We start from the raw sequence: 24,965 nt of genomic DNA, 5'->3' as shown, positions 1-24,965 counted from the left end.
TAGCAAAAAACGGGATTAATTACACCAATTCATTTATTTCAACCAGGGGTTGTCAATTAACCACATGGTCTGCATGGAAAAGATGGCAGGAACCAGACACACACACATGGCTTAAGAAAAATAAATAATCCAGCGAGGGCACTGGACAAAACAAATACGGAATCCCAGACATAAAGACATGACACAATTATTAACTAGAAAGAGCAATCAGAGATTGCAGACCCTCGCCAGGACATGTTGTGTGGTGTTTATAAGCTGTTGTATTTGTGTGGTTTATTGATGACGTAGATTTATGTTCATGCGGCACGCAAACAGACCTTTTCGGTTTTGTTGTATTGATTCACATTCCAATCATATGTATTTTATAGAAGTACTCACATTCCAATCATATGTATTTTATAGAAGTACTCACATTCCAATCATATGTATTTTATAGAAGTACTCACATTCCAATCATATGTATTTTATAGAAGTACTCACATTCCAATCATATGTATTTTATAGAAGTACTCACATTCCAATCATATGTATTTTATAGAAGTACTCACATTCCAATCATATGTATTTTATAAAAGTACTCACATTCCAATCATATGTATTTTATAAAAGTACTCACATTCCAATCATATGTATTTTATAGAAGTATTCACATTCCAATCATATGTATTTTATAAAAGTACTCACATTCCAATCATATGTATTTTATAAAAGTACTCACATTCCAATCATATGTATTTTATAAAAGTACTCACATTCCAATCATATGTATTTTATAAAAGTACTCACATTCCAATCATATGTATTTTATAAAAGTACTCACATTCCAATCATATGTATTTTATAGAAGTATTCACATTCCAATCATATGTATTTTATAAAAGTACTCACATTCCAATCATATGTATTTTATAAAAGTACTCACATTCCAATCATATGTATTTTATAGAAGTATTCACATTCCAATCATATGTATTTTATAAAAGTACTCACATTCCAATCATATGTATTTTATAGAAGTAGTCACATTCCAATCATATGTATTTTATAGAAGTATTCACATTCCAATCATATGTATTTTATAGAAGTATTCACATTCCAATCATATGTATTTTATAAAAGTACTCACATTCCAATCATATGTATTTTATAAAAGTACTCACATTCCAATCATATGTATTTTATAAAAGTACTCACATTCCAATCATATGTATTTTATAAAAGTACTCACATTCCAATCATATGTATTTTATAGAAGTACTCACATTCCAATCATATGTATTTTATAGAAGTACTCACATTCCAATCATATGTATTTTATAGAAGTACTCACATTCCAATCATATGTATTTTATAAAAGTACTCACATTCCAATCATATGTATTTTATAAAAGTACTCACATTCCAATCATATGTATTTTATAGAAGTATTCACATTCCAATCATATGTATTTTATAGAAGTATTCACATTCCAATCATATGTATTTTATAAAAGTACTCACATTCCAATCATATGTATTTTATAGAAGTATTCACATTCCAATCATATGTATTTTATAAAAGTACTCACATTCCAATCATATGTATTTTATAAAAGTACTCACATTCCAATCATATGTATTTTATAGAAGTATTCACATTCCAATCATATGTATTTTATAGAAGTATTCACATTCCAATCATATGTATTTTATAGAAGTACTCACATTCCAATCATATGTATTTTATAAAAGTACTCACATTCCAATCATATGTATTTTATAGAAGTATTCACATTCCAATCATATGTATTTTATAGAAGTATTCACATTCCAATCATATGTATTTTATAAAAGTACTCACATTCCAATCATATGTATTTTATAAAAGTACTCACATTCCAATCATATGTATTTTATAGAAGTATTCACATTCCAATCATATGTATTTTATAAAAGTATTCACATTCCAATCATATGTATTTTATAAAAGTACTCACATTCCAATCATATGTATTTTATAAAAGTACTCACATTCCAATCATATGTATTTTATAAAAGTACTCACATTCCAATCATATGTATTTTATAAAAGTACTCACATTCCAATCATATGTATTTTATAGAAGTATTCACATTCCAATCATATGTATTTTATAGAAGTATTCACATTCCAATCATATGTATTTTATAAAAGTACTCACATTCCAATCATATGTATTTTATAAAAGTACTCACATTCCAATCATATGTATTTTATCGAAGTATTCACATTCCAATCATATGTATTTTATAGAAGTATTCACATTCCAATCATATGTATTTTATAAAAGTACTCACATTCCAATCATATGTATTTTATAGAAGTATTCACATTCCAATCATATGTATTTTATAAAAGTACTCACATTCCAATCATATGTATTTTATAGAAGTACTCACATTCCAATCATATGTATTTTATAAAAGTACTCACATTCCAATCATATGTATTTTATAGAAGTACGCGCATTCTAAGAATACATACACTACGGATAAAAACATGTTCCTAATAGAATGTACTTTATTGACAAACTCATATTATTCATTGATTTTGATGTACCGTACACTTTTCGAGAGTTGAATGCCTCCAAAGCAGTTTCTTGGCAAGGTTTTATATCCTGGGTGGTTTGCCATTGCCTTTCCAGCATTGTTCATACTATATCCTTTTAAATGCTGAACGTCAAGAAAGGAAGCACCTCGTACCATTTTAAAAGTCTTTGGTGTAACTCGGATCGGGTTTGAACCACGAACGTCTTCGAATCAGAGCTGATGTTCTAGTCATTACGCCACTGAGTCTTTTTCACATTCTTAATAGCACAGTACATAATTTATAGACATACTCGCCTTCTAATTGTATGAGGGTCGGTACAAAAGTAATGCCTCGTGTTTTATTTCTCACTAAATATAATTAGAATCACAATGAAAACTCTCCACCAGGCTGAACAATTTAACTTTTGGATCCCAATCATAGGCATCTGGCACTCAACCAAAATATAATTGGCTTGTTCTTGTCACCTACCCAACTCATCCACAAAGGTCCATCCCAATCTGTCAATAACTTCTTGAAATATCGTGCTATACATTGTTTTGTTGCCCCATATCTCGATACACGACTTTAAAAATGAGGTAATCCGCCCCAGAATGCTCGGTGCACATTACCAGAAACCCCAGGAAGCGGCGGTGTTTCCAGCCTGATAAAGTATATCGTGTGTGTGTGAGAGAGGGATTGTTACCTAAAATGTCTCACAAAGCTTATAAAAGAAGCCAAAAATACTTGGAAAAGTACCTGAGAGAAAGGACTGTCCCTCTGCACAACGAAAGACTTCGACAACGTTCTCAGAGGTGATCGCATGGACAGACACCATCATATTATTACCTCTGCCACCAAAGGTGGATGGAGGTTATCTTTTCACCTCTGTTTGCTTGTTTGTGAACAAAATATCTCAAAAAGTTGTGGACGGATTCAGACGAAATTTGGCAGAGATGCAACGTATGTCACAATGACGAAATGATTCGATTTTGGTGAAGATCCAGATTCGGATACGGCTACTAGAATTTTAAAGTGATTCTTCACCATTGGGAGATAGGGCCAAAAACGATACATAGAAGGATATCTCAAAAGGTTATGGACGGATTTGGACGAAACTTGTTGGAGAGGTTGTGTGTGTGACAAGGAAGAAACGATTCAGTTTTGGTGAATATCTGAATATGGATTCGGATATGATAATTATTTCATTTTTTAAGTGATTCTTCACCATTGAGTGATATGGCCAACCAGACGGAGGTATTCTCTCTCCTGAGTGCCGTTCTAGATACCCTCGCCAGAGGAGAAGGTATTGCATTTGAGTCCGTTTGTTTGTCTGTCTGTCTGTTTGTTTGTCTGTTTGTCTGTTTGTTTGTCCGCACAGAATAAATGATTTTCTCTGCAGCCGTTGGTCCGATTGACAGGAAATTTTCATCATGGGTGCAACTCCACCTGTATAATTTTTTAATGATAATTATGACGTCATACGTGGTTCGGCCGCCATCTTGGAAAAACCGAAAACATTTGCACCTCTATATCTCCGAAAGCACTGCATATAAAAAATTGAGACATGGCTCATTGTAAAGAAGTCTCCATCGGTAATAACATATGTTAATGATGATGTCATAGGTGCCTCCATTATGACGTCATAATTTGACCAGTACAAAATTTCATCCGATCAAGATGAAATTTATTGAGCATCATCTCGGGATAAATTGGTGGAGGAAAAAATAATAATGATGTCATCAGTCACGTGGTTCGGCCTCCATATTTATTTAACACAAAAGCCATAAAACCACTCAAAACACGTCCTGGCAAGGGTCTGCAATCTCTGATTGCTCTTTCTAGTTTCTTATTTATTTCAATCCTGCAGTTCAATAAACATACTCGACTTTGGTTCTATAGTTACACACGTATTTTATTATATATTTGCTTTGTATGTTTGAATGAATGGAATTTAAACTAAACCCCCCCAAAAAAAGATAGTGCATGTCACTGAATAATAAAAAAATAAACATTCCACTAACAGAAAACAAATACACCAATATTTACGAAAGTGTGATGAGCACATACCACAACTAGAACGGCACTCAGTAGAGAGCATACCTCTGCCTGGTTGGCCATATCATTCAATGATGAAGAATCACTTAAAAAAATTATACTAGCTGTATCCGGATCCGGATCTTCACCATTGAATCGATTCTTCCTTATCACACATCCAACCTATCCAAGAAGTTTTGTCCAAATCCATCCATAACTTTTAGAGATGTCCCGCTATGTATCGCTTTTGGCCCTATCCCCCAATGGTGAAGAATCACTTTTAAAATTAAATAATTCTCATATCCGAATCCATATTCAGATCTTCACCAAAATCGAATATATTTGTCATTGTCAGACACCCAACGCTACATCTCGGCCAAATTTAGTCCAAATTCGTCCACAACTTTTTGAGATATCTTGTTCACAAACAAACAGACAAAAGGACAGACAAACGGACAGACAGGGGTGAAAACATAACCTTCATCCACCTTTGGTGGCAGAGGTAACTACAGGATGCCAGGGCACACTATTAGTGTATCAATATAGCACTTTCAAAATGACGTAATCCACCCCAAAATGCTTGTTGCACATGCACAAAAACCCCAGGAAGCTGAAGAGTTTGGCGCGAAATAAAATGCATGATGTGTTCGGGAAAAAGATTACTAATTGGAATGGCTCACCAAGTTTCTGAAGGAAGCCAAAAATATTTGGAAAAGTACCTGAGAGAAAGGACTTTGCCTCTGCACAACAAAATACTTGGAGAACTGTCAAACGGGCACTTACTCGTACTGCAAACTCTCGACGTGGTCCGTCGGTGCAAGGTCACCCAACCCCCGACAAATCACTATCAGTGAATAGAATGTGTATCTGGATTAGGTTGTTTTGAACACCGATGGGAAGGACTTATCTGGGGCTTTGTGCATGTACTGCATAAGTTTAAAATGACATTTGCTCTTAATCATGTTGGGAGGGGTTGGAGTGGGAGCTTTGGGAGCTGTGAGGGCTGATATAAATATGCAGGGTCTGCCAAAAGTCATGACTGTATTTGCATTGTAAATTGTGCTGAAGGCAATGTACTAATTGTTTGTTTTTCTGTTGCAGGTTAATCACAAGGGTTGAATTTATCATGGACAAGTGGACACTTCAGAGGGCACTGATTGTGGAACTGCACTTCCGAAATGGCTGCTATGTTGTGTATGCACAACTTAAATTCCAAAGAGCACATGGTGTGAGAATAGCACTGACAAGCAAAGCCATAAGGGGATGGATGACAGCATTCTGATTGACTGGTTAAGTGGTAGATGCAAAAAAGTCAGGTTGTCCAAGATCAGTGAAAACTACAGCAAATATTGTGGCTGTCCAGGAAGATGCCATGCTTTACCCGAAGAAATCGTGTAAACAGTAATCCCATGAACTGTAGATTACCAAGACTTCACTTAGTCAGATTATGAAAAAGGACAATGGGTCCATACAGAGGAACTAAAGGACAACATTCGTAAAGAAATTCTTAACACTCAGTTGGAAACACTGGCATCAGTGATGGAGTCTGTTGTGAAGTGGCACAATTTTGTGTGAATGCCCATGGCAGTCCTTACTGGAAGTGATGTTCATGAAATAAATTGGTAATAATCTCCAAAGTGTGGTCTTTCATTTCCATCTTACATATTCAGTACAACATATTTCTTGTTTCCTACATTTCTGTTTTAAATACAATCACGAATTTTGGCGGACCCCGTAGAATATTGTTCGATTGGTTCCGGAACCACAAGGTAATCGAGAACAGCACTGTTTAGTCTCTGTTTAGAGAGCATATCTCTGCTAGGCTGAACAGTTTACATTTTGTATCCACGGATAGGCGGGATCTGGATCCGGACCTAAACCAAAATCTAATTGACTTTTTTTTTTTTCTTTTTTTTTTGTATACTGAATCGAGGCTCGTGAAAGAGCTAAATTATTGACTTCTATAGGGTTGGTTTTCTAAGGCTTATATCAAAATATGAACTTATATCAAATAAGCCTTTTAAGGTGAAAGCGCGATGACGTCACCACGTCACGCGGCACGAATGTGCGCCTGTGTCGTTGGAGGTATTGACTTCGATAGGGTTGGTTTTCTAAGGCTTATATCAAAATATTAACTTATATCAAATAAGTCTTTTAAGGTGAAAGCGCGATGACGTCACGCGACCTTGCCTAGATGTAGGCCGCACCTCATTTGTCGAATAAAGTGGTATTCGGGTGGTTCCGGTATTTGGGACCGCAGGGATGGAAAGTGCAGGTACGGGGTGCCAGTCACTCCCCAGCCGGCCCGCTCTGAAGGTTCGGATCGGGACACCGGGATTCATTCCGGTCGCCCGGTCGGCCCGGAGGTTGGGGTGCGGGGCCTGTCACGGAACGTCAAAACAAACGGCCTGCCGGGGCCGCCCAAAAGTCGGGCGTGAGGGGCGCGTCCACTAATGGAACGCCTCTCGCTTCCCAGATCGAGGGCCACGTGGTCAGGAGAACCTCGTCCCTTCTGGTTGCCTTGCCGTCCCACCGTGAGCGCTGGTCAGGGTGCACTTCAAACTAAGCTCAAGTGTCAAGCGTTAAGTTCCTCCTTGCCCTCGCAAGGGAAAGGCTAGGGTCAAGCTCTTCCAAATTTCCAAACACTAGAAATCGGACGTCTCAAATTAATTAATTAATTTGTTAATACATCTCAGTCGCCCGCGACCTCTCCAGCGCGGGCGTCGAACCAGTCCATTTCCGGTGCGACCGGGCCGAATATTGGCCCGGCCGTGGCCGAAGCCGTTGATTCCGCCGTAGCACGCTAACGCGTAGGCTCGCGCATCCCTGGTCCGCCGGGGCTCCGCGGGTGTCCTACCGTGCCCGGCGCCGCTATTCTCTCAAACTTCCGGGAGTAGGTGCCGGTGCCCGGGGACGGAGTTCGCTGTCTAAACATGGTAGCGCTAGGCCAGTGGGACCGCCGGGACCCACGTGCACTCACAAGTTGTTCTGCGCGTGGGTGGCAGTATCAGACCGGGGCGCCCAAACGCTCCCCGGCTAAAGTTCATCCTGAAAGCGCCCACATTGTGCGGACAAACCCCACCAAGTCGAGGGCCACGTGGTCAGGAGAACCTCGTCCCTTCTGGTCACACTGTGCCTATCGGCCGGCCTCGAAGACCGAAATTGTGACTATGTCACCCGACTGTGACTATGTCACTGACTATGTCACTGACTATGTCATTGTGACTATGTCACTTGTTCTTGTCACCTAACCAACTCATCCACCTGGTTTTGTCATGTCGTCCATAAATTTTCGAGATATCCTGTTTGAGATATACACACTCTTATGTCGTTTTTGGCCCTATCACTCAATGATGAAGATGCACTTAAAATTTTTTTTATCTCATATTCGGATCAGCATTAGGATCTTCACCAAAATCGAATCAATTCGTCCTTGTAACACACCCAACCGGTCTACCAAGTTTCGTTCAAATCCGTCCATAACTTTTTGCGATATCATGCTATATAACGGTTTTAGCCCTATTACTCAATGGTGAAGAATCACTTTAAAAATTCTCTGATCCAGATCCTGATCTGGATCTTCACCAAAATCGAACCATTTCATCCACGTCACATACCCAACCTCTCCACCAACGTTCATCTGAATCAGTCCACAACTTTTTGAGATATCCTGTTCACAGACAAACAGATAGACAAACACACAGATATACAGGATTGAAAACATAACCTCCAACCACCTTTGGTGGCAGAGTTCATTATACTAGGTAAGGCAGTTAATTATACTAGCTTTTTGCATCTATTGTTAAAAGTTGATGTGTGTGTGAGTGTGTGTATGTGTGTATGTGTGTATGTGTTATATCTATGGCCGATGCTAGAATATACCAACATTAAATGGTACTGTTGCGGATATGAGGACTGTATATTTTTTTTATTGTGTAAATTATTATTATTGTTTATTCTGCGCCCCCTGCCTCCGGAGCTGTGTAAAGGTGAAAGGGCATCCCATAATTAGTCCACAAGCATACACGTCAGCCAAATAATAGAATACCCCTGTTTGATAGTTATCTCTTATTCTGTGTTTTAGGGTAAGGCTGTGTCTCCCATTAATTGAAGTACTCCATTGCACCAGTGAAAAAGAATAGATCCCCTTTCATTCCCATCCCCAAATTCTCCATTCCCTTTCACATCCCCTTTCGTCATTGCCGAGCCTCGATTGCCAATTACCTCCCCTCCAAAACCACCATTGAACAAGTGCTCGAGTCGGGGAAGAGGGGCGTGCCCGCCCGTCGTCATCAAGGGCGGAGCCAGAGGGTCGCATGACCAACCAGGGCCGAGGTGAGCACACCGATGGGCGTGTCCTGAAGGCCGGTGGCTTGATCGCTGGAGGCGCTATAAAGGCGCGCGCGCAAGAAGCGTTGAGTGAGTCGGAGTCAGTCAGTGGAGTCGGTGGTCAGTTGGTTGCGGTGAGGAGTCGGTGGTGGTGGTCAGTTGGTTGCGTTGGTTGCGGTGAGGAGTCGGTGGTAAAGAGTGAGTGGACCAAGAAAGAGTTGAGGGTTTGGACCAGACGAGTCGGACAAGTCCTGGGAAAGCACGCGACGTCCACAGCAGCCACAACAGCAGCTTGGGGCCTGAACGGCGGTTTTGAGCAGGGCCGCGAAGGAACGGCGGCTGCTAAATGCGCCGGTTGTGCTGCAGGACCCCCTTGGACCTTCCTCTCCCTCCAGCCATCCACCTCCTGCCTTTCCACCCTTCTTGTGTACGTGAGTTTGTTTTGTTTGTTCTGTCCCTGGGTTAATTAAGCTTGTATAAGTTAATAATTGCACTGTGTCTCTGATTCTTCTGTATATTATTTTATTATCTTTCCTTCTCCTTGGTTACTTTGAGCATGTAAATAGTAGGAATAAATTTAGTAGTATTTCCAACCTTTTTGTCTTCTTCTTCTTCTTCTTCACATCCGTGTCGCCTTTGTCTTTTCCCTATTGAATAGCTGCGGTGCGATCCGGCCAACGTTTGGGTGGAATCGGGTTCTAATCGGGGAATAACTGTTCGGTCGCGGTTGGACCATCCGCTCGGCCCATCATACCATCTAAACCGCGATCAGTAACAATTGGTGTCGGGAAGTGGGATTGGACCCGAAGCGCGCTTAACGCGCTCAAAATTATAAAGTGCTGGAAATTTGTGTTGTTGTAAAGGAAAACCCGAATTTTGAAATCGCGCCATGGCTGGTCAAGGCGACGGGATGCCGGTGGGAGAGATAGACGGGGTAGAATCGACCCAGGACCCCAGGGAAGAAGTGGGGAAAATGGTGGAGGAGAGTAAAGAAGGTGTGGTTGAGGGGGTATCAGGTGCACAAAATGGCGCTCTCGCGCACGAGGTTTCAGGCGCGCAAAAAGGCGCCTCGCACGAGCGCGGGGTAGCCGCGCCCGCTGCGCAAATAGCGGGAATTGATGTGCGGGACCTCATGGCGCAGATTAATGCAACCATACTAATGGCAAATATGGGGCTAGAAGCAAAAATGGATGCTCAGGGTGAGCGAATGGGACAAATGGGAAACCAAATGGGGGAAATGAGGGACGAAGCGAGGGGTACCAATGCCCAAATCGGGGAATTAGACAAGAAATTTGAAGGGATGAAACATGGGTTAACGGGGGTGGAAAATAGAATGGCTGCCCAGGAGAATCAGATAGAGGGGATGAAAAATGGGTTAATGGGGCTAGAAAATAGCATGGAAGGCAAATTGCGGGAGATAGGGGAGCAATCCGCCCGAGAAATTAAACAAATGGGAGAGCAGATAGAGGAGGTAAAAATCGGGGTAGAAACCAAATTGGATGCTCAGAGGGATGAATTGGGACAGATGAGGGTGGCATCTACAAAACAGATGGAGGAGATGAAGGAGGAGATACGACGAGGTGTAAGTGAGGAGGTTTTGGGGCTACGCGAGGAGGTAAAGCGAGGTGAGAAGCGTATGGAGAAAGAGGTGAGAAATGGGACGGCAAAGTTACAAGGGGGAATAGAAGATCTGACGGAGGAGGTGGAACAGCTGACAGAGGGACAAACGGAGTTAGTGGAGCAGGTTCAAAGGAACACTGCGGTACTAGGAGGGTTAAAGGCGACACAAAAAGAAATTAAAAACGAATTAATAGCGACACAGAGGCAATGTCAGATGGTACGTGAGGAACTGACAATGAGGGTGGACGAGGTGACAGAGATAATGGAGACAAAGGACCGGCAGGTGAGGATGCACATAGAGACGGTCACGGTAGCCTTAGAGGACGAACTTGAGGAGACGCACCGAGAAATAAGAGAGGTTAAACAAAAATTAGAGGAAGTGGAAGAAGAGGTGAGTGAAATTAAGAAGAGACGGACAGAAACTAAGAGAGAAATCCAGGAGGAGGTAATGGAATTGGTACAAGGTCGGTGCTCAACTCATAATGTGCTGCTCACTAACCAAATAAAAAGTTTGCAGGTGGCAAAGGAGGTGCAGAGACGAGGTGCCAAGGTGAGTGGCGAAATATTCGGCAATGTATATGATGTGAGGAAAGCTTCAGTCGGCTTGGGGGTTGCTATGGATCCGGGTGTTCGTGAGAGGCCGTTGGTGAAGTGTGCGACAGGTCTGGTGTGCGAAAAAAGAGGTGTGCGAGAATGTCCGACCATGGGGTGTGTGAGGAAAAAGTGCGCGCCGACAAGTGAGTGTGCTGTCGAGAGTGAGTCGGTAGTAGCGCGTGTGCGAGGGAGCACATGGAAGCGCGGTGTGGGGAGTATTACGGAGGAAGTAACGAAAAAGTGTGCGCAAGAGGATGCGCGAGAAAGGTGCGTAACGGACAGATGCATGGGGAAAGAGTGCGCTGTCAAGAGTGAAGGAGAATGCACGCCTGTGGTGAGAGTTACAGAGGATGTAACGAAAGAGTGTGTGCGAGAAAGGTGTGTAACGGACAGGTGCATGAGGAAAGAGTGCGCTGTCGAGAGTAAGGGTGAGTGCGTTGTCAAGAGTGGAGGTGAGAGTAGTAAGAGTGACACGGAGCGTGAGTTGGTTGTGACAGGTGAGAAAGGAAGCACACCTGGAATGGTAGAGCGTGTGTGGGAATGCACGCTGGAATTGGTAGTGAGGCACGTGGTTGGGTGTGCGAGTGAAAGCACACCTGTGATTGTCACAGAGGAGGTGACCGAGGAAGGGGCGCGAAGAGGTGTGTTGGTGAGGTGTGCGACCAACGAATGTGTGCCAAAGTGTTCGGTGGTCAGGTGTGTGACCAAGTCTGTGGGCGGAATGAGTGTACCGAGGTGTGTAAGGAAAGGTACGAGGAGCATGGGAACAGTTGGAGGTATGAGCAAGAAAGGGGTAGCGTATGCTTGTAAGCATGCAGGTGAGGCATCGACGGTAACCGGGTTAGCGGTTAGAGCGACTTATAGCTGAATCGGGCCCTCGGTGCGTGCCGGGCTTCGCGTGCCGCGAGAACCAGCGGGGATCCGAGCCACGGCGGGTTCGAAAGGACCGCCGTACGCGATCCACGCTGGGCTTCGCTTGGAACGGCCGCGTCCGTGCTCCACTAGGCGGAGCGGGCAGCTCGATAGGAAGGGTCGTCATGGCGACCACTTTTTGTTGAGACGTGCCGGCAGGTCGAGATCGGGAAATTGGATGGCTCCGCGTCGAGGTGGTGCGTGGGATCTCGGCACGGGTAAGCCCCCGTCCCTGCACCGAGTGCCGGACGCATCCAGCCGCCGGCACCAAAGAACCCGCGTTCATTGCTCGGCTGTACGAAGCCGAGCTTTAGAAGGGAATTGGCGCACCGAGAGGACGTAATAAGTAGACGGGTGATGAGGATAGTGTTTTGGCCCCGAAATTAGAAAAAAAAAGCAAAATTTGATAATTGGTACGGTGATTGGCAGATGATTGGCAGAATTTTTGATTGGTTGGATTTAGGTGTGCGAAATTGATAGTAGGACCTCCCCGATGTGGTGGGATGGGCAATCCACCATCCCTCACACCAAGGGGGGGCAAAGGAGCACTAGTTATGGGATTGATGGCAGTGAAAACTAGCCCGGGTGGGTTAGGTTATATCGTGTGTAGGGATCTAGCGAAGATGACATTAGGTAACGTTAAGGTTTAGTTAGTGACTGATACCTGTAGTGGGGACGCAGGTAGATTAGTATGGATGATAATGACGTGGGAGCGCAATAGTTTAAAGGGACGACTGGGAAGCGCAAGTTTCAGAGGGGAGTAGTTAGCTGAGATGATGCCGTGTGTTTGAGGATTGAACAGGTGTGATTGCACAGGTGTGCAACTGAACAGGTGAATGGAGCAGTGTATGAGGGAGTAGTGGTGATTGTGTATTGTGCTGACCAAATGGTCTAGGAAGAGGAGGAGGGTGCAGGTGGCACCAGGTATGATTGCACAGGTGTGCAACAACAGGTGTATGTGGCTGTATGGAATAAATGGGAGTGTGGAATATATGGGGTATTGGAATGGATGGTCGTGGAGTGAGTATGGTGGAAATTGTGGAGTGGAGTGGATGGTGCGAAGGTGTGAATGGGGGAAGAGTGGACCCCCATCACGGATACCCGGGGCGGGTAGTGTAAGTGTTAGGTAGAGGGTATAGGTAAATTGTGGTTGGATATTGGCATCTGTGGTGCGGGTGAAAGAATGGTCTTTGGATGGGTGCATTAGTGTTGTGGAAATGGCTGGGCGTGTAGCCTGTTAGTGTGTGTAGTTGGTTGGGCGCTCCACCACTGTGAGGATGTCGGCCAGGTGAGGCCGCAGGTGGCTCTGGGAGCCGGTAGTAGTTGTTGTGGATGGGGCCCGAGGATCCGGAGGACGGACCCGGGTAGCCCAGTGCCAGAGGGCACCGAGTGGGGTGACAGAGCCAGGAGGGGCTTTCCCCAGTTAGTTAGGTTAGGGTGAGGAGCTAGGTAAGCTCGGGTGGCAACTGCAGTGGTGGAGGTGTGCAGGTGGGTAGACCTGCTGGGAGAGCTACACGTCGCAGCCCAGAAATTGTACGAGGGCACCGGGAGATGAATCGGGGGAGTGAGACCCCAAATTGAGAAGCACCACAGTTTGGTCAATGGGAATTGGTTTTTAGAACCCATAGTGTAAGTTGGCCAATGGATTGGCAGGGAAAGACCCCGGGTAGTGTAAAGTGTGTTAAAATCATTTAGAGGATAGTTAGGATGAAGGATCTCCTCGCACCATCTGCATCCACTCACCTGAGGTGACAGGTACTCCGCACCATGCCATGTTTAATTATTTTTGATGCAGATGTTTGGATTGTGAGACGCATCATGACGTGGGTGTGACATTGTGCTTTGTGTTCCATCTCTTCCTCCTTATGAGGATTGATGACGAATTGGGTGATGGCAAATTTTGGATAGAGGGATTGTGGTGACGAATTTGGTATAGGAGAAATATGGGGAAGACGTGACAGTAGTGACGAATTTGTAAATGGGTAGATTTTGTAAATATGGGGTAAGGGCAAGGGTAGTGTAGGTGACAGGGGGGTGACGTACGGTAGGGACGAGCTTTCTCACTTCGCCCTCCGTACGCATTTCGCCTTGCATTGCCTTATTGATGTGTACCCTTGTGACCTTACCCCTCGCTCAATTGTCTCTTTTGTCTCCCACATGACCTGTGCGCCATTGGGTGCCGAGGGGAGCGTGCGTGAGTCCTCCATTGTGCGCCCGGAATTCCCAGAACCAGCTGTCTGCATCGATGCACCACATTATGGACCACATGCCTGTGGCCGAGCACCACTTATGGACCCCATGGGTTGGGGCATGGCCCCTCTGCTGGAACCGGCCATGAGGGCCCGAAATCTTGCTGGCGGACCTTGGCCACAGGGCACCGATGCCCCACAGGTGAACCACACGTAGTCGGCCCTGTGGGCCATAAATAAAGAAAATAAAAAGGACACATTGGGCACACTTTATTGAAAATAGGCCGCCAGTAAGAAAATGAAAGAATGACAACATCTGGAAGACCAAATAATAATAACCAGCAGAGGGAGCCGAAGAGCAAGAGATCACCTGCAGGGTTAGGGGTTGTTGATTTTATTTTTATTGAACATGCATTGAACACTGATGAACTATGGTGACTGCACCGATTGGTGCTTGGGTGTGTATTGGTGCGTTTGTAGGTGCTTTAATGGTGCATTGATGCAGAGCAGACTGTCTCCCCCCCAGAAAGAACAATCACAGGTCCTGGGTTAGTTTTGTAAATAAAAATAGCGTCATTGTAAATAATGCTCCCCACCGTCAGTGTATAGTTTGAAGACCATTCCGCAATTCGGTTAACTGTGGGCGTAAGTCTGTTAGGCAGGGTGCAATGGAGCAGCGGGACACATTTATTTATGTTTTAAAACTGTCGCACTCAAGGTCAGGTTAAAAGTAGAGGGAACTACACCTACGTGTCACACTAAATAAAAGTTGTAGGCCCGGGTCGTGCCTAAGAGGAGGAGGGTGCAGTGTTGCTGATATGAGGACTGTATATTTTTTTTATTGTGTAAATTATTATTATTGTTTATTCTGCGCCCCCTGCCTCCGGAGCTGTGTAAAGGTGAAAGGGCATCCCATAATTAGTCCACAAGCATACACGTCAGCCAAATAATAGAATACCCCTGTTTGATAGTTATCTCTTATTCTGTGTTTTAGGGTAAGGCTGTGTCTCCCATTAATTGAAGTACTCCATTGCACCAGTGAAAAAGAATAGATCCCCTTTCATTCCCATCCCCAAAATCTCCATTCCCTTTCACATCCCCTTTCGTCATTGCCGAGCCTCGATTGCCAATTACCTCCCCTCCAAAACCACCATTGAACAAGTGCTCGAGTCGGGGAAGAGGGGCGTGCCCGCCCGTCGTCATCAAGGGCGGAGCCAGAGGGTCGCATGACCAACCAGGGCCGAGGTGAGCACACCGATGGGCGTGTCCTGAAGGCCGGCGGCTTGATCGCTGGAGGCGCTATAAAGGCGCGCGCGCAAGAAGCGTTGAGTGAGTCGGAGTCAGTCAGTGGAGTCGGTGGTCAGTTGGTTGCGTTGGTTGCGGTGAGGAGTCGGTGGTGGTGGTCAGTTGGTTGCGTTGAGGAGTCGGTGGTAAAGAGTGAGTGGACCAAGAAAGAGTTGAGGGTTTGGACCAGACGAGTCGGACAAGTCCTGGGAAAGCACGCGACGTCCACAGCAGCCACAACAGCAGCTTGGGGCCTGAACGGCGGTTTTGAGCAGGGCCGCGAAGGAACGGCGGCTGCTAAACACGCCGGTTGTGCTGCAGGACCCCCTTGGACCTTCCTCTCCCTCCAGCCATCCACCTCCTGCCTTTCCACCCTTCTTGTGTACGTGAGTTTGTTTTGTTTGTTCTGTCCCTGGGTTAATTAAGCTTGTATAAGTTAATAATTGCACTGTGTCTCTGATTCTTCTGTATATTATTTTATTATCTTTCCTTCTCCTTGGTTACTTTGAGCATGTAAATAGTAGGAATAAATTTAGTAGTATTTCCAACCTTTTTGTCTTCTTCTTCTTCTTCTTCACATCCGTGTCGCCTTTGTCTTTTCCCTATTGAATAGCTGCGGTGCGATCCGGCCAACGTTTGGGTGGAATCGGGTTCTAATTGGGGAATAACTGTTCGGTCGCGGTTGGACCATCCGCTCGGCCCATCATACCATCTAAACCGCGATCAGTAACAGTACCAAATCCGATAGCTCTCAATCCAGGATATTTCTCATATTCCTACATTTCCGCAAGTCCGATTGGCATTCAGGAACACAACGATTATGGTTAACCATACTGAAATTGCCACCCTATCGTATAAATGCTGAAAGTGTGTTTAAAAGACGATTTGAAGTACACATTTCGCGCGAGCATTGGCAGGTTAAAATGCCCGGCCAACAGAACTGAGTCAGTGTAAACATGCACAGCGCATGCGCAAAAGGCCTCATTTAGCATTTATACATCATTTTCAAAGTCGCGTATTGGAAAGGGTCCTCATTTTTGTGCCGACAGAGTCAAGACGTTAAACTTGGATGACCCCTCTCCAATTTGCATTGGAGTGAGAGACACTAACCCAGTGTGTCACAGAAAAAAAATGTGCATGCATGTTACATGACAGCTACACATTGCACATGTTTCCCGATTGGAATATATCTCTCACCGAATCATCTGACACAAATTGTCCTGACTTTGGATGCTTGCCTTCACACAGGCTGTGGACAGGGCTAATCTGTTTGTCGTGTCCTGCTGTTTGAGATGGCATGCCACCCTTATCCCCAATTCTGCGATGCTTCTCAGTGGTTTGGACTTTGGATTCACCAACACAAAACAGAAAGCACCACAAACTAGTAAAGCTACTCAGCATGCCAAGCTCAGGTCCAGGCCTTGCCTACTGAGAAGCTACTCCAGCTTTCAAGGTGAATATAGTTTATTGCGGCATATGCTTGAAGTGTTGCACTCTGCCTGACATTCGGGAGAGAAGTTAAGGAAAGAGGATCAATCCTCAATCCATTTTAATTTGCTCAACACAAAAAAATCAACATAATAACTTGCAAAAAAAACATTCAAGATTGTATTTCTCTACAATTTCCTATCATATATTTTGTCGTTGTCGATTTTTCTCTCTTTCAGGCCTGTTGTGCCCTGCTGACTGAGGAAAGCATAAAGCTTGTGATGTTACAAGACTGTCCTGATCAATAGTCATTACGGCTCTCTGTACCAAAGTATTAAAGCTATGAAAACAAAACATTATAATTTTCACTGCTTGCCAGAAAGAAATAATCGCAGCTCTTTTCCAAGTTAATACCATGTCATTATGTACAATGGAGGACTCTCGGTGCAGGCCACAGAAATAGAGTGGTAAAGTAGGTCATGATAATGAGCTTTGAGCTTAAGTGGAACTCTCACCGGGACACGACGCTGCTCAGGCTGCCAGTACGACACAGGCCATGCACATCCATCTCCATGCCTTCTCCCATACTCGACAAAGAGTGTGAACGGATTCTCACATGGCTGCTGGATGGAAGGCTGTGTGCCTGGCCAGTCAGAGAGCTCATTAAGATGGCTGCAGAAATGGCCGATCTGAAGCGTAAAAAGAGAATAAAGATCAGCTCCCCGATGCAATAATAAGTGTCTGGGTAATTATGCATGTTCAATTACGAGGTTATGGAATTACGAGGTGTTTCGAATTTGAGCAGGACTCTTGTTTATACTCCACACTAAGCGCAATGTGTATTTAAAATGGTTATTTAAAGTACTTTTCAATGCACACTTGCTCCCATCGGAGAGGAAGCTTTTCATTTTCCTTCAATGCAGAATTATTTAGGACATTGCCAGTGCAGGACATCATCCATCAACGAGATCATGGTCAAACTATGCTTAAAAAAAAAAGATGAATATCTAGTATTAATAAAACACCATAATGGTGTGTGGCTAACGATCTATAAATTCCCATGGGCTTGATATTTTCGTTAACTAGAAGTTTAATAATTAGTCTCCTTTCCAACCTCATTGTTCTTTCTCTCCCACTTGATGCCATCTTGATTTTTCATCAGATGTATAAAAGCAGCAAACCCATGACAGTGGGTATTGGCTACCAATATGATAGAAACAAATCCACTCAAAAATTATTAACCCATGCACATTACTCTCTGCCTTTTATAAACAAAAGTCCATATAAAGTTTGAAGCATCTTTTCGACATAGTCCGAAACATATTGCTACAAAAACATATGCACACATGCATGCTCACAGTAATATTTTATTAATACATAAACAAAAGTGATGGGAAATGTGAATGGGCATTTCAAGTCCCATCACTACCCAACGCTCTTCCTTCCCACTTCCCACTGACTTTCAAGACTTGTTCTGGACCTGCTCATGAGATCGAAAGACTTGTTCTGACCATCTATTTTGCCTCCGTGTTGTATCTAATGCTTGTTCAAATTCTGAGGTTTCTGGATTTTCAAATGAAGATGACGTAGTTTGCGGACATGCAGATAAACACTTACTGGGACCCGTATCAATAACAGTCGCTACATGTATGGCGATCTTATGCACTTGTGGGGCTACGTTATTAATAATCAACACTAAACATGAGCAAGAACACAGAACAGCCAATGACGTTCACGGGATAAACAAAACTTTACACAAAAAGTAGAATCCGAATGCAAAAAGATCACTACTGCTGTCCCTGGGCAGTGTAAAACAGAATCAGGCATACAATAACTACCTTTAAAGGAGTGAAAAAAATGAATTTTGGATCCACGTTACCTCACGTCCCATGGAGCCTATTATTTCATTATATCGGGTTAGGGCAAAAAAAAAAATCGCTCTTTCTTAATTTTCCTGGATTGAGTTGCACCTCTTATCACTGAGCAAGTCCAAGGGATGAATATAGCATATTAAGGAATATGAATTGCTCTGCCAGTGAGTGTACTTAAATGCACACGATCAGAGCTCTGATGTTAACGCAAACAAATCTCTCATGTTACCCCTCATTGACTTTGGAAGCTGACATAACTATGCTGGCAGCTATATTATAGGGGTAATTGAAAATGTTTCTTCATTTTTAAATATTTAAATAAAATAACAGAATGTCCGCACTGTGGACACAACCGACGACAATATCCGGTAACGGCACAATTGGGAAACGCACATTTAAAGCACTCTTAAAAGATGAACAGTGCGATTGGGAAACACATTTTATGCACTATTAAAAAATTAAATCGACACCTCTTATCCATGTTACCCTCCTCACGGTTGTATCATAATGAGCTGATTCGTCACATGGTCACGGATTGCTTAACCCCAATATGGGAAAGTTAAAGATTTACAAAACCCTATTTTTTTTTAGGAATTTACCTAACGTAACGCTTGATTACCGTGCATTCTGACGTATGGTGCATTCAGTAGGTCTTGATTAAACCTTATTATTGTTCGACATATGATTCGATTTTTCAGGATCCCTCATCGTGAATAACACTAGGCCAAACAAAGCCAATAGAAAGCTCAAGCAACAAACCCGGGCCAAACAAAGCCAATAGAAAGCTCAAGCAACAAACCCGGGCAGTGTATAATCAGCGAAGGCCTGTCCAGCAACTGTCCGACCAATGAGTGCACATTTCTAAAATCGACCAATATGCAAATATGCAAATCCTCTTCAAATTTCAAGTCAAACGAATAAAAATTGAGAATTTTAAAATTCCAACTAAGTTGTTGACCTGTGGCCGATGTTGACCTTTTGGCATATGTTGATCTAAAAATTGTCGATTGTTGAAATCAATGATCAAGTATGCAAATCCTGTTCAACATTCAAGTCAATCAGATGAAAATTGAGGATTTTAGAAATTCCACCTAAGTTGTTGACCTTTCGCCGATGTTGACATTTTGACCTCAAAATCAATAGATTTCTTCCTTATGACCAACTCCACCATTTGGTGAAGTTTCGTAAATATCGGTTTAAAATTGTGACCTGTAGGCAATTGACATACAGACAGACAACAGAATAATGCACAAGACCAACCAATATACAGTACTTGAAAAATCTTTGATTTTCACAAGTAGTTAAACATTACAAATGCAGAAAAAAAAATTCTGCAGTTGTGATAAAAGAAAGAAACTAATTGGAAAAAGTCCATGAGGGAGGTGAAAAGAGTAATTTGAAGCAACCTTTTGATTTACCATCAACTAGGATTCATTCTCAACAACCCAAATCATAGGTGTCAAAAGCAGTTGGGTGCACTGCCAGGGTGGAGAACGCTTGGATTCGGAAGAGGGTCAGAGAGCGGTATTCAGGATTGCAAAGCAGATAGCGAAAGAGAGGTGTGATGTGATGGGGGTGAGTTGCTTGAAGGATGAAGTGGGACAAATCGTTGTGGACCCAGATGGAATTAAAGGAAGATGGAAGAGATATATGGAAATACTGTTGAATGCAGAGAATGAATGGGATGGCAACATAGAGAGCAACCCAGTTTTAGGACCGGCAGAGAAGATAACCGAGGAGGAAGTTGAGGAAGCGATAAAAGCAATGAAGAGTAGAAAAGCGGGAGGGCCGACGGGAGTTGTGCGAGATATGTTGAAGGCAGCGGGAAATTGGGGTGTGAAGAGAATGACAGAGATCTGCAATCTGGTGGTGAAAGAAGGCCGCATTCCAGTGGATTGGGAACCGAGTACCCTCGTCCCTCTATACAAGGGGAAAGGTGACCCTCTGGACTGTGGCTCGTATCGAGCGATAAAGTTATTGGAGCATGGAATGAAGGTATTGGAAAGGGTGTTGGAGAGGAGGATAAGGAAGAAAGTGAAGATTGACGAAATGCAGTTTGGATTTATGCCAGGAAGAGGAACGACAGATGCGCTTTTTATTGTGAGGCAGTTGCAGGAGAAGTACATGGAGAAGAGGAAGAAGTTGTTTCTTGGGTTTGTTGATCTGGAGAAAGCATTCGATAGGGTTCCACGTGAAGTAGTGACATGGGCATTGAGGAAGTTAGGAGTGGAGGAATGGTTGATCAGAGTAGTGATGGCAATGTACAAAAGAGCGCGCACAGCTGTAAGGACGAAGGACGGGAACAGTGGTGAATTTGAGGTGAAGGTGGGAGCGCATCAGGGGTCGGTACTAAGTCCACTACTATTTGTAGCTGTCATGGAGGTGCTGGCTCAGAACATAAAGGAGGGTTTACCGTGGGAGTTGTTGTATGCAGATGATCTGGTGTTGATTGCGGAAAGTATGGATGGACTGAAGGAGAAGATGAACAAGTGGAAGGAATGTATGGAGACAAAAGGTCTGAAGGTGAATATCGGAAAAACGAAGGTGATGGCAAGTGGTAAAGCATGTGGTGAGGTGGAAAGAACTGGGAAGTGGCCGTATGCTGTGTGCAGGAAGGGTGTCGGAGTGAATTCCATTCAATGTACAATGTGCGCTGAGTGGGTTCATCAAAAATGTAGTGGTTTGAGAGGGTCATTAACCAGTGTGGCAGCTACATTCAAGTATAAGGTGTGCACAGAGGGAGCTGCTGATGGAGGAAATGTTGAGTTGGATCTTGGAGATGGCGTGAAGCTGGAAGGTGTGAAAACATTTTGTTACCTTGGAGACATGCTGAATGGAGATGGTGGATCAGACACGGCAACGGTTGCTCGAGTGAGATGTGCACGGAAGAAGTTTCGGGAACTGAGTGGCGTGCTGACGAGGAGGGGAGTGTCATTGAAGCTGAAGGGAAAGGTGTATGCTGCATGTGTGAGAAGTGTTATGATTTATGGGAGTGAGACATGGGTAATGAACGTAGAGCAGCAACGAAGGCTGGAAAGGGTGGAAATGCGAATGGTTCGGTGGATGTGTGGAGTATCGTTGAGAGAGAGGAAGACAAATGATGAATTGCAAAAGATGATGGGAATAGAGCCTGTGATGGATGCTGTGAAGAGAAACAGGTTGAGATGGTTTGGTCATGTGTTGAGGAAGGATGAAAGTGACTGGTTGAAAAGAGTGATGGGAATTAATGTAGAAGGAAGTAGAGGACGGGGAAGACCGAGAAAGACTTGGCTAAAGATGGTTGAAGAAGAAATGCAGGCAAGGGGGTTAACAAGGGGAGATGCAGAAAATAGGGCAAAATGGAGAACATTGTCATGGAGACCGCAAGGCTAACCCCCGCTCTTGCAGGGAAAATGGCCTTAACATGCCTGTTGTTGTTGTTGTTGTTGTTGTGGCACTGCTAGGGTGGGTGGGGAGCATATCATTTTTCATTCTTCAGACAGGCTGCCAGCATCCTCTTCCCTCTCTGCATATTTGGATAGAATCGGGAACTTGTCAAACACTTGGATTATGTCTTTCATACCCGAAAAATGCCACACACTCACCTTGTCTGTCCAAAAGGACCATTTGGCAAACCCTCCCATCTACTTCCTAAACAAACCACTTGAATAGGTTAGGTCACTCAAACTTTTCGGCTTCACCATAAACCATCATCTTTCTTGGGCAGACCATATTTCCAAGATGGCCTCCAAAGCCAGCCGCCAACTGGGCATCCAAAAATCCAAGCTCACTGCTCACCTCCACTCATTTGTTCTTATTTTGTCTTGCCTATAGAACCAATGCCCCCAGTCTGTTGATCATGCTCTCACTTCTACTCTGCTGTTGGTGTATTTTGTTCCCTCGCATTCTGCTCCAATTCATCACCAACATCCATCATGCATACAAAAAAGTGACAAATAAATTTGAGTGATAATTACGTACCGTGGAGTGTCTGTCTGCAGGTCTTGGGAGCGTGGGGATGGAGCCAGGGGAACGGCAGCCTTTGGCGCGATGGTGACCGCTGGAAGCAACCCCCCTGCAATATGTCTCTTTGGAGGATGCCAAAACAAAGTCCCAAAACAAAAGAAAGTACAAAAACAAAATCAATTAGCTCCATTAAATGCATCACAACACGAAGATTCATTACAGGCCATGTATCTCACCAAAAAAATGCACAATTAAAGCAAGGCTGGCTCCAAATTGCAGGGATATATCGCAGCATACTTGTAAATATATTATTTGCTGCTCTAGAGATTTTTCATTGAACATGATATGGATAAATAAGGTAATTATTGTTCTCCGCCCCTCGCTATTGCATGTCCAGGTGCTGCACGACGTCATTGTTGGGTGCCAAAGGGGCCCGGCCATGACATGCACCGAAACAGCAGACTCAGTGGGGCCCTTTGTTTGTTTCCTTTCATGTTTGTTTGTTTAGGCGATATCTCAGCCATCCTCTGAATTAGGAAGCTGAAATTTGGGCACAACAGTGAACAAGTACTTTGACAAAAACGGTATATTTTATTAATCAATTAATTGATGACTTACTTAATTATTATCGATTTATTAAGTACTTATTTGTTTTCTTTCTTATCTGGGCAATATCCCGGCCACCTTTTGAGTTAGGAAGCTGATGTTTGGACATACCAATGACCAAGTGATTTGGCTGTAAATGGTATTTTTGATTTATTGATTAATTTTCAGTTAATTACTTAATTTTCAAAAAGTTACAGATTCAGATGAAACAGTGGTGGTTTAGGAATGCTATTCACCAATTGATTAAGAAATTAATTATTACCTAAGGTGAAAAAATAATTTGCCAAGAAGTGAACATAGCAGATATATTTGCATGCGACGAGCAGCACCGACATATGCGCAAGTGTTTATTAAATTTATAGTTTTATTGTAATTGTTCAACTGTCTCAAAAGTGGTGATTACATGCATTAGAGATGGAATGCATTAAAATATTTTGAAAACAAACATGTACAGTATGTAAGCATGCCTCCCAATACAAGGTGCCACCTTCTGGAGGCTGACAGGATAGCTCAGAGATAGTATACTTGCCTCTGAGAAGTCTGATCTGGGTTTATTTCCTGAACTGGCTATAAAATCTCATTAGATGCTTCACAGGCAGCGCGATGCATCAATGAATGTGCACTCCCTCATGTGGGCTGTTAAAATTGATGTCTCGTCTGCTAGCATTTGATGGTGGATCTTAAGATCCCTTGGTATTTTTTGCAAAAGTTGGGCAAATTGTGTGCAAGCTGCTTTAATGATGCGGAAACGGGCATACCCCTGAGGATGGAAAGTTTCTGGGCTACCAAGATAATTGCCCACCAAAGGCAAAACACCCCAGTGTTTCACATGCAAGGCATCCATCAGAAAGACATTGAGCCAGGAAAGCCAGAGGATGTTTGCTGGCATTGTTCATTGGTGGATGTCAGAGGTCCAACGGTGTCTTTTACGAAGAATGGGCGAGTGATTTCCGGCACCCTAAACAAATGACAAATTCCTGTCACCTTCAGTCGAACGTCAGGCCTGGTAAACCAGTTGGTGACAGACGTGGATGGACCAGGAAGGTTCCCCAGCTGACCCCATGCAGTGGGAATAACTGGGGCTGTTAAAGGAGAATACTATAGTAATTTCTGCGTTGATGTCGATCGTCATATTTCAGTCTTCTTACACAAAACTTTGTGCTATTTACTTTCACATTGTTTTTCAATTTACAGTACCATGTTTACCAGCAGCGTTCCCTAATAAATATGTAATTAGCTTGTTATGCTTAACTGGCGTCACCATTATTATTCCATGTAGGCCTATTAATAGACCATAATCATAAATTAATTACATCAATCACAAGTACCACAAGAGTGGCTCGTGAAATATTGAGTAGCTGAGAGTCAAACTTTGTGGACTTAATAATAATAATAATAATTCATTTATTTTGTATAGCGCTTTTCATGAAGACCAAAGGCGCTTTGACAGAGTGCAAAACATAATGCATAACAAAACATGAAAACAACAATTGCAAAAAGACAAGAATCAATAGGGAAATATTTAAAGCAAAAGGAGGGAGAAGGAGAAGTGATAGTCAGGGGTTAAATGCTGTGGGTTGAATGTTGAATGCAGTGTTGAACAGG

General features: G+C 43.3%; 1 protein-coding gene across 1 annotated transcript in view; it reads right to left on the bottom strand.

Moving 5' to 3' along the window:
- The window catches only part of CEP89 (centrosomal protein 89), a 211,511-nt gene that overhangs the window by 158,327 nt on the left and 28,219 nt on the right, over positions 1–24,965 (bottom strand). Inside the window, exons 2-3 of the mRNA XM_068127073.2 lie at positions 22,770–22,876; positions 17,454–17,627 (exon numbers count right to left, since the gene is read on the bottom strand). Of these exons, the coding sequence (XP_067983174.2) occupies positions 17,454–17,627; positions 22,770–22,876 (281 nt within the window). The remainder of the gene's footprint in view (positions 1–17,453; positions 17,628–22,769; positions 22,877–24,965) is intronic.

This window comes from Myxine glutinosa, chromosome 10, assembly GCF_964187855.1.
Source record: "Myxine glutinosa chromosome 10, kmMyxGlut1.1, whole genome shotgun sequence".
Taxonomy (NCBI): domain Eukaryota; kingdom Metazoa; phylum Chordata; class Myxini; order Myxiniformes; family Myxinidae; genus Myxine; species Myxine glutinosa.
Note: the sequence above shows the minus strand (reverse complement) of the source record. Positions and strands in the feature narration are given on the sequence as shown.